The sequence below is a fragment of the Eurosta solidaginis genome, chromosome 5 (assembly GCF_040869045.1).
Source record: "Eurosta solidaginis isolate ZX-2024a chromosome 5, ASM4086904v1, whole genome shotgun sequence".
Lineage (NCBI taxonomy): Eukaryota > Metazoa > Arthropoda > Insecta > Diptera > Tephritidae > Eurosta > Eurosta solidaginis.
In genome coordinates, this window is record NC_090323.1 from 194,857,737 (window position 1) to 194,869,020 (window position 11,284).

Consider the following 11,284-nt stretch of genomic DNA (forward strand, 5'->3'; position numbering starts at 1 on the left):
TATAGAGAAATATTCCATTTGAAAACCAAATTGTTTTAATTCGCATTTTCACGGTTACTATTAAACATATATACGACACTTAATTCAAAAATATAATACTATAACATAATATTTACATATATCTACCAAATAAAATACAAATACATACTACCTACACCCGAAGACAGACATACATATAGTTAAAAAACCAACCACCAAAATTGCAGATATGTAAAGCTCGCGTAGGAGTACTTTGGCATATGATCCTCTGTGGGTGCTCCATGGAGTACTACAGTGAAAGTACTTAGGAAAGTAACCTCACGTATGTACTCTATGGAATACTCACAAACAAAGCGAGAGTGGGATCACCTACTCCTCTCCTAGGACATCGCAATGTTAATTGGAGCACATTTTTTGTATGAAAACAGATTAGTTTTCGAACACTCCTATACTCCTAAAGGAGTATTCCTTACATTATTTATGGAGTACTCGCGTTTTTTGAAGGGATAACAAGATTAGGAGTTCACCACCCTTCAAAAAATGCGAGTACTCCATAAATAATGTAAGGAATACTCCTTTAGGAGTATAGGAGTGTTCCAAAACAATCTGTATTCATACAAAAAATGTGCTTCAATTAACATTGCGATGTTCTATGAGAGGAGTAGGTGATCCCACTCTCGCTTTGTTTGTGAGTATTCCATAGAGTACATACGTGAGAGTACTTTCCAAAGTACTTTCACTGTAGTACTCCATGGAGCACCCACAGAGGATCATATGCCAAAGTACTCCTACGCGAGCTTTACATATCTGCAATTTTGGTGGTTGGTTTTTTAACTATATGTATGTTTGTCTTCGGGTGTAGGTAGTATGTATTTGTATTTTATTTGGTAGATATATGTAAATATTATGTTATAGTATTATATTTTTGAATTAAGTGTCGTATATATGTTTCATAGTAACCGTGAAAATGCGAATTAAAACAATTTGGTTTTCAAATGGAATATTTCTCTATACTATAGTATGTATACATAAAACCAGTTGCGCGATTGCATTTTATCAGAGTTACCATAGTAAATTTTATTATCAGTTATTTGTATGCAATATTTTACTTTTGGAAACTCTGTTCGATCGTCATCGTGTCGTGATCACGGTCGTTAAAAAACGAGCAATGATCGGCTGATGGTGGTCTGCAAACGCATTGCAAAGGAGTATTGTTAGGTACTCCAACATGCAAAAATGGAACACGTAATCCAACAATTTTTGCAGGGATGTTCCAACTCTACAGTGCGCCCTCTGTAAATCTATCCTCTTTGCCCAAAACAAATTTATTTCTTATATCACCCTATGTCGATAAATTAAACTGCAACACTGCTAGTCAGAATTTAACAAAGAAAAATGTCAAATAACAGCCTTCAAACAATAACGGATAGAGAACTATGACTATCTCCTTCTAACAAATAGTAAATTGCTTTAAATAAAAAAAATAGCCAGTCAGACTTTTCTGCTAGAGAAAAAGTAAAAATTCAACCACCGAAAACAGCATTGTTTACTATATAGTTTGGCAGCTTAAGTAGAGGTTATGTTGCGAATAGAGTGGAAGGCAGTGGACTAGGCAGTCGAATGTTATATAATGAAGGAATGGTGTTCGGAGTTTTTTCAAAGTTAAAAAAAAAAATGATAAAAGCTTTAATATAAATAAAACCATTGTTTTAATAACAACAAACACGCCATATATATTCTGTATACATAAATTTGTAAGGATTATCTCACTTTAAAATTTGAATTAAATAATCTAAATTATTTTTTGAAACTGAGTCGAGAACTGTGCGTGTGAATGTGCGAATTTTCACCGATCAGCTGTTAGTTGCGCTACTTGGTAAAATTTACAATGGAAAACAGCTTGGCAGGCCAACTGAAAAGAATTTGCAATTATTAGCAGTGGATAAATGATGAGTTTTTTGTAAAATTATTTAAGCTACTGTACTATTTACGAAAATCCTCACACTTATTGTTTAATAGAAGGCAATGGCCGCCGCGTTAGAAAATTTTGTGAACAATGTGTCCACAAGAAGTACGGAAGGTAAGTAGGAGGTAGCTCCGACACATATTTGCTTAAAGCGGTCCCACCTACAATATGCACTATGCCAGACACACCAGAGAACCGTGGACCGGCAATTAGCATAGATGAACAATACCAGTAGCTTTCAGAAGTAGTTTACCACAATGTTTGACACATTTTTCAACAGGAAACTTTCGCACAATGGTCGAACAACTCAACGATTCGGTTGATATGTTGTCACGATATTTGGACTTGCTAGATAACGTGTTGGAGACATTGGATTATCAGCAGCATTCTTTGGGCGTACTTTATGTGTTGCTAGTCAAATTTAACAATGCTGCTGTAAGTTGGAAGATACCATTGTTCCATTTTACCTGTAAATATTTTAATGCAATTTTCAATTTCAGAGTGGAAATGCAGATTTACCGCAGCTGTTCACATACTACAAGGATTTTATAAGTCAATGCAACGGCGAACAAGTTCGATATGCTACATACACGTGTGAGTTACAATTGTTTGCACAAAATATTACAAGCTTCCTACTATGCTGTTTGAGTGACTTAGTGGCCGTAGCCATACTCTATTGGTTTTAATTGGTTAGGCCGCTGATACAACAAATATTTGGCTTGGAACGGGAATGTTAAGGTCATGGGACATATCTTAACATATGTTACATTGGTGTAGAGCTTTTGGGCCGAGGTTGGATCAATACTATATGATCCAGAACTTAAAGTTTTAGTACACACATTTTGATGAGAAGGAGTATTTGTCCCTCACATTTCATATTCCTTAGTAAATCTGTTTGATAAAGCTATTCAAAGGTCAAAAGAGGTATTAGAAGAGTTTGTTAAAAAGGGCGTATGATGGTGACATGCTTATCGTACAGGTAACCTCTACATCCAAGGCACCAGCGGGTTAGGGGATCAGAATATACCCGCGGTAGATATGCCTGTCGTAAGAGGCGACTAAAATACCAGATTCAAGTGGTTGTGTAACGCAACCCTTCAGGTTGCCAGCGCAATATATAGCTTCTCCGAACCCAATTGTCAACCTCACCTATCCGCGGCGAATCCTGTTTCACTAACAGACGAGGCTCTGGCGACCACAAGCTCCGCATGGAACTTGGGGGTGGGGAGGGGGGAATGGCCTGAAGGTTTAATGCGGCCACATAAATCGTTCCCGAGATGGTCGGGCTAGCACCTTAATGGTGCTGTGGTACCGGAGCGTATCGGATCTTTATCCGGTAAAGGACCATCACATCGATAACACTCCCCAAAGCTTTCGGGGAGCAACCTTATCGCTACAACAACAACATCCAAGGCACCCTATAAGTCTGGAACGAGAGTTAAAATCTTGTGATCAATATAAGTAATTGAAATAATACGTGTAGCTCGCATGCCAGTGACCGTTTCTTAGAAAGGTTTTCCCTGGTTAAGCGCTAGGTAAATATCAGCGCAGGGTGGTTTTTAGTACATGTTTTCTTACACATCCTTATAACTAGCTTAACATGCAAATAATGCCGGCTGCTCACTCTCTTGATAACTAATAAAGCAACTAACATAAGCCCTATATATTTTGACTGGAAAGCCCATCAAGCGGTGAAGTGTATATTCACATAAAAGTAACACAACGCAAACGCCGGAAGACGGGATGATTTGAATTTCGAAGATCCGTCTCCTACAAGCGACACGCTTGCTGGAAGTTTGTTTGCTATATATAAAAAGGTGCAGTCCTTTAGAAATCTAGCTGGTATCCTCATGGTGGTTGACTGGTTAAAACTGTGTTTTCGTAAAGTTCTAAGCTTATACAGAAAGTCTAGTGTATCAAAGCCGAATTCCAAAAAAATTTTTTTATTTCCAACTCAGCAATACGTGAGTGTTGGGTGTTTGTTTATCTGGACTCTTCCAATATTTATTTCTTCCTGAGCATTTGTACTTAGCCTATTTCCCTCCTTATTTGCAGCACTAACCTCAATCTATTCTGAGAAATAATAAAAGAGCTAAATCGTCTGAGACATAATAAAAAAGTTAAATCGTTAAAAAAAAATTAAATTTATCCCGTTTCCTTTTTCTTATTTAACAGATTATGATCTATGTCACATGTTTACAAACCTCATAGTGGATCATCCATATTGTATTCAAGGAATCAAAATTGTAGCACAAGCCATCGAAAAAATTCGTCTTTGTGATTCACAACAAACCAGCATTCACGCCGATCTCTGCCAGTTAAGTTTGAAAGCGAAATGTTTTAAAACAGCTTTAAGCTTTTTGGATGTCGATATTACAACCATTTCGACTGCATCGGAATTTCGAGGGCAAACATCAATTGTATGCTAAACACAGTTTTAGAAATGAAAATCAAAAATTACAGTATCTAAATATTTTCTTTTACAGGACACCAATAATGACGCCAAATATTTTCTGCTCTATTACTATTACGGTGGCATGATATATACAGCAGTTAAAAATTTTGATCGCGCTTTATATTTTTTTGAAGTATGTATATCAACACCTGCGGCTGCGATGTCACACATAATGTTAGAAGCATATAAAAAATTCTTATTAGTTTCACTTATATTACATGGAAAGGTATTGTTTTGATCGCTAGTAATTTATTGAGTATAGATTACTAAAATATTAAGAATTTTTATTTTATTTGTCTTTCAGGTTTTGCCAATACCAAAATATTCAACACAAGTGATTGCGCGATTTATGAAACCTTCAGCTCAGGCTTATCATGATTTAGCAAATACTTATGCTACATCATCTAGTGATGAATTAAGGATTGTTATGAATAAATCTAGCGAAATCTTTATACGTGATAAAAATATGGGTCTAGTTAAGCAGGTAATTATAGAGAGTTTAACCGTTTAACGATATTTCTACGATGTGAGCAATGTCGGCATTATCTCCTTTATATACCATCAAAAAATACTGTTGTTGTTGTTGTTGTAGCGATTAGGTTACTCCCCGAAGGCTTTGGGGAGTGTTAACGATGTGATGGTCCTTTGTCGGATACAGATCCGATACGCTCCGGTAACACAGCACCATTAAGGTGCTGGCCCGACCATCTCGGGAACGATTTATATGGCCACATTAAACCTTCAGGCCATCCCTCCCTCCCCACCCCCAAGTTCCATGAGGAGCTTGGGGTCGCCAGAGCCTCGTCTGTTAGTGAAACGGGATTCGCCGCTCGAAGGTGAGGTTGACAATTGGGTTGGAGAAGCTATATATTGCGCTACACAACCCCTTGAATCCCATCAAAAAATACTCTGATAAATTTATAACAATTTATAATCTTCTTTTACAGGTTGTTACTTCACTTTATAAGAAAAATATACAGCGATTAACCAAAACATTTTTAACGCTGTCGCTTTCTGATGTTGCTAGTAGAGCTCAGCTTGCAGATGCTGCTGAAGCGGAAAAATATATCTTTAATATGGTAAGTTGTTAAATAGTGCTAGCACAAAAAATAGCGCGAGGTAAACAATGAATATAATTTCTTATTTAGAGTATATCTTAGCTTAAGAAGGGAAATAAGTTGGAAATTTTTTATTTCGCACATTTTATTGCAAACTGATTCAACGCAAACAATCGTTTTTTCTGCTCGTCCCTGCGCGCGCCAGGCTAAGACTCCAGGAGGAAAAAGCTATTTGAAGCAGCAAGCGGCAAAGGTCTTGGCAAACTTCTAGAATTTGCCAAGGGGATGGAGTTATTTTAAAACATAGGTTCTTCTGTTTATCTGGTTTTACAGTTTGGTCTTGAAACTAACTTTTGATAAAACTATGGACTCATTCAGTCTATGTGGGATCCCCAAGGGCCGGCCGGTTTAACCTAATCTCATCTAAAGCGCCAAATACACGACACGAACATTTCCGCGAACATTCCGCAATCTTGTTCGCAGCTTTGGCCATACACCATACGAACTTTTGGCCGAACATTAGTTCTCTTTCAGACAGCGATGAATACGGACAACAATTGTGCTGCAGCAATATTGCTCGCTGTGGCAATTAATTATATTCTATTACAATAATCTTTACTTTTTACTTGCCACAATGATGGCAAAGATTTATACATTTCAATAAATTCACTCAGAAATATTTTATTGTCCATTTTACTTTTCCGCGCACGTCTGTTCCGTTCAGAAATTACTACGATTATTAGCTATTTCGCCATACACGCACGAACAGTTCGCGCAAATGTTCGCCAAAAATTTTGATTTTTGGCGAACATTTGCGCGAACTGGCAAACACCACCATACACGGCAGAAAAGGTCAGAAACATGGCATAAGGAATGTTCGCGGAAATGTTCGTGTCGTGTATTTGGCGCTTAACTTGTTGTCGATAACATTCATAAAAAATCGATAAAATGCACCGATTTGGTGAAATTCGTTACAAATCTTCAGATTTACTTGAGCGAAAATTTTATTTAAAAAAAGTACATATATAAAATATTAAAAACTCCAACATAAACAATAAAACGGTTTATTCAAAACCATAAAAAATATATCGACGCTGATGGAATATGACCCAAAATTTATTTATAAAAAAAAACTGCTAAGATTTCTTTTAAAAATTATAATTTTTTATTTTTATTCAGATCAAATCTGGCGAAATTTATGCAACAATAAATAAAAAAGATGGAATGGTTGTTTTCAAAGATGATCCTGAAAAATATAATTCTCCAGAGATGTTCCTTAAAGTTCAAGAAGATATGGCACAAACAATGGAATTAATAAAACAAATTAATAAAATGGAAGAGGAAATTTTACTTAATCCCGTGGTAAGGAGTTAAGCCCATCGATGACGTGATATTCGAAGTTTATAACACTATTCTCTAGTTCGATTCGAAACATATGCAAAATTGCATTATTTTACTTAGTCGTTTCCAAACTAAAGTCGGACAGTATAAATCTTCGCATGGAATACAGAATAGTGCGCAAAAACTATAATCATAATTTTTACTGTTACATAATTTAAAGACAATTGAAATATATATTTATTTTGTTTTACTTGTAGTATGTTAAAAAAGCTTTAGGAAATCAAGAAGATGAACTAGCGTCTCAGCATCCAAAGTCATTCTCAGGGTAATTATTACTGCTAATGAAATAAAACGTAAATTAATTATACAAACAATGTATCTTTGTTTTGTTATTACAGCGATCCTACGGATTGATGATATCACATAAGTAAATACTTTCCCACCCCCCTTTCTTTCAAGCAAAACAAATACCTACGGTATCTATTTCACTGCTTCATGCTCAAGTGCATTTCTTCTGTATTCAACAAAGAGTTTGTCTGCTTTGCCGCCTGTAAAGGTTTATTAAAGAATTGTTTTTAAATTCATATTAGCTATTGGTTTTATTTTATGAATGGTGATGTATGTTATGAATGCTACATAGCTCGCTAAACAATATGAAACAGAATGAAAGTGAGAAAACCTTTATTACTGTGCATTAAAAAGGAGCAATGTACAACTGGTTGGCTGATCTACGGATACGAAACTTTTCACCTCTCATTATCACGTTGGATAAAATCGATATATTTGGAGAACGGATAAAGCAAGGTGAGACCCTTAACATTTTACGAAGTGGAATCAAAATATCTTGATTGTAGACACAGAAATAATTTTCTAAAGACCTTTGGGAATCCGAACCCAATGTAAGAATTTCCAAATTGGTTCCGGCTTTCGATATATTTGTACCTGAAAGTGCTTAAATAACGTTGCTCTGCTATATTCATCACGGTTTTTCGTCACAGAAACTTCCGTTTATTACAAACATCATATAAAATTTGCGATTGCAACTGCTTTCTTTAAAATTGTAGTTTTATTTTTTGGTAGGCTCCCTTTGCGATTTGAAATATTGTTCTTCAAGCTGTATTAGGTTTGAGAAGATTATTCCATACAAAACTTCTTCCCAAATTTGAAGTCATCATTTGGATACGTTAGCCACTTAATACCTCCATGTAGGCGGCCTTATAAAATTATATTAAACTAATAACACGAAACATTTAAGTTATCAGAAAGTCAGCCTGAAAGTGTGCTACACATATTTCTTTTGTTCGCAGGGATCAAGGACGTAGGGTGCAAAACCATATATACAAGCAACTGCAGTTCACCGTGTGATTCGCGGTTCGAGTCTCGCTGAAACCTTTGATAACATTACGAAATTGTCTGATGATGATTACGTGGCGGTTTTCGAAATGGTACCATCGCAATATGCCAGTAAATGTTTCTTTTCAGTTTCTCTTAGACAAATATAATAATTGAATATTCAATTATTGACCCTTATCGCGAGTTTTATTTTCACCTGAAAATATTCACAGTTTTCGTTCACCCTATCGCAAAGGGTGGCGAAACAATTTTTCGTGTTCGAAAAAAATTTCACCTTATCGGCAACTCTTCGTTTGGGCGAAATGAACAGCGGGGAAACCCAAATTTGTTCACTTATATTTTACAGGCGAACGAGAGGAAAACAAAATGTAAATAATTTTTTGGTTTGAAATTTGATACTCTTATAATTATATGTACTTTTATTATTAGAAATAAATCAATAAATAATGCACAATCGGAAGCTGAGTGGAAAAAAGTGAAATTCCTGTATTGCTAAGTATGCAAATTCTATTTTTTATGACAACGTATCAGTCGGCCAAGTTATCCATAGTGGACAAAGCAACGTTCCAAAATGTTGAGCACCTCACTGAAACAAGATTGGCTAAGACCCACTTCATGGTCCTTTCCAACGCCTTTTCCCTATGCGAAAAAACGGAGACATGTACTCAACTTTACAATTGGTGGAACTCCAAATTTTTGCTTCAATGGTGGCAAGGAGTTGGTAAGAATATCTTGCAAATATTAGAATGCCGGCTTGTTTAGCCTGTAATATTGACGAAAGCTAATCAGCCCAATTCTAAACGAAAATTCCGTGCGAGTTTTCTCCCTTCTCCCATTCCTCGTATTCTAAATAAAAATTCCTTGTGAGTTTTTTCACTTCTCCCTTTCCTCCTATTCTGAACAATGTTCGAAAAAGCGGAAACCGGTTATGGGAGAAAAGTAGGTATTATGAATGTGAGGGAGAGGGAGATTTCTCTGCCATTTCATAGGAGTTTTTTCACTTGTTAAATTAAAGGGAATGCATCAAAATACTTAAAGGAAATTGGTTATTTTAAGAAAGAACACTTATTTGTACAAATTTGTGCTAAAAGATGTATTTATATTCTACCACAATATTCTCACTTCTAATACAACAACAACTACAACCACAATATTCTTTATTTTAAGTTGAAAAGTATATCATAAGCAACGGTAGAGCTCTTGGTATACAAATTTGATGCAGCCATCCAGAAATTGCGCAAGGATTTTTTAATAAGGCTTAAATAGATTTTGGCATATGATGAAGGACGAATTCACTTCAACTCGGCCGCCAGAAAATTGCTTTGCTGAATGAAAGCAGGCAACTCCGGCAGATTTGTGTTATGCGGCCGTCTTCTTCTTACGTTCCGCTGTTGATGTTGCTGTGGCACCAATTCATTACTCATTTCAGTGAATACCACATGAAATGCAATAAATACTGTGCAATGTTTATATTTTATTTCTTAATTTCCAACAAATTTGCAACAATAATTAAACTTTTAAATTTTTTAAACAAAATAAGAAATGTGCAACGAAATTTCAATTGACAAAACAGCTGACTTCGAAAATTCGAAATTCCTATTCCCCAATTATTGTTCTCCCTAGGAGAACAGAATTGGAGGAATTTTTCCGCGGGAATAAAAAAATCCGCGAGAATATTTAGAATTGGTCTGAATAGAAAAAAAAATAATTTTGTTATTCAAAAGTGCTGACAATAGTAATTCTTAGCTTACAGTGAATCATTCAGCTCCAAAGGGTTAGAACTGTCCCTTAATTGCCTCCGAATCGCTTTTAACATTTATATTCTCCCCGCGCTCAATCAATACCAACCTAATTTCAATACTAAACATTATTTTATACATTTTTGATTTCTGTTTTTGTTGTATTTTAAGGAAATATATGCTTGGTTACAAAATTCACACAATTGTAAGTAAATTATTTGTTCACTGCCAATTCACAATAGAGCATCAGCTGTTTCGAAGTGAATTTTTGTTCGCCCGAAATTGCCGATAGGCGGAAAAAGTTCACCCCAACAAAAGATGTGAAGGCGAACACTTTTCCGCGTGAACTTCGCGATAAGGGTGATTAGGTTGGCTTGTAACACCGGCTTATACACCCTTATCGCGAGTTTTATTTTCACAAGAAAATATTCACAGTTTTTGTTCACCCTATCGCAGAGGGTGGCGAAAAAATTTTTCATGTTCGAAAAAGATTTCACCTTATCGGCAACTCTTTGTTCGGGCGAAATGAACAGCGGGGAAACCCAAATTTGTTCACTTATATTTTACAGGCGAACGAGAGGAAAACAAAATGTAAGTGCTTTTTTATACTCAGTTGAGCAGAGCTCACAGAGTATATTAACTTTGATTGGATAACGGTTGGTTGTACAGGTATAAGGAATCGAGATAGATATAGACTTCCATATATCAAAATCATCAGTATCGAAAAAAAATTCGATTGAGCCATGTCCGTCCGTCCGTCCGTCTGTCCGTTAACACGATAACTTGAGTAAATTTTGAGGTATCTTGATGAAATTTGGTATGTAGGTTCCTGGGCACTCATCTCAGATCGCTATTTAAAATGAACGATATCGGACAATAACCACGCCCACTTTTTCGATATCGAAAATTTCGAAAAATCGAAAAAGTGCGATAATTCATTACTAAATACGGCTTAAGCGATGAAACTTGGTAGGTGAGTTGAACTTATGACGCAGAATAGAGAACTAGTAAAATTTTGGACAATGGGCGTGGCACCGCCCACTTTTAAAAGAAGGTAATTTAGAAGTTTTGCAAGCTGTAATTTGGCAATCGTTGAAGATATCATGATGAAATTTGGCAGGAGCGTTACTATTATTACTATATGTCTGTTTAATAAAAATTAGCAAAATCGGAGAACGACCACGCCCACTTGTTAAAAAAAATTTTTTTTAATTCAAATTTTAAAAGAAAAGTTAAGATCTTTACAGTACAAAAATAAAAGAAAATTTCAAAATGGGCGTGGCTCCGCCCTTTTTCATATAATTTGCCTAGGATACTTTTAATGCCATAAGTCGAACAAAAATTTGCCAATCCTAGTGAAATTTGGTAGAGGCTTAGATTCTAGGACGATAAC

The 11,284-nt window shown here is 35.7% G+C and overlaps 1 protein-coding gene across 1 annotated transcript; it reads left to right on the top strand.

Moving 5' to 3' along the window:
- Positions 1–1,874: 1,874 nt before the first annotated feature.
- On the top strand, positions 1,875–7,383 carry CSN3 (COP9 signalosome subunit 3). Its single transcript, XM_067787159.1, has 10 exons — positions 1,875–2,059; positions 2,226–2,380; positions 2,446–2,539; positions 4,121–4,365; positions 4,432–4,626; positions 4,705–4,884; positions 5,348–5,479; positions 6,638–6,820; positions 7,057–7,124; positions 7,198–7,383. The coding sequence occupies exons 1-10, from the start codon at positions 2,005–2,007 to the stop codon at positions 7,211–7,213; spliced, it is 1,323 nt and encodes a 440-aa protein (XP_067643260.1). The 5' UTR covers positions 1,875–2,004; the 3' UTR covers positions 7,214–7,383.
- The last annotated feature ends 3,901 nt before the right edge of the window (positions 7,384–11,284 follow it).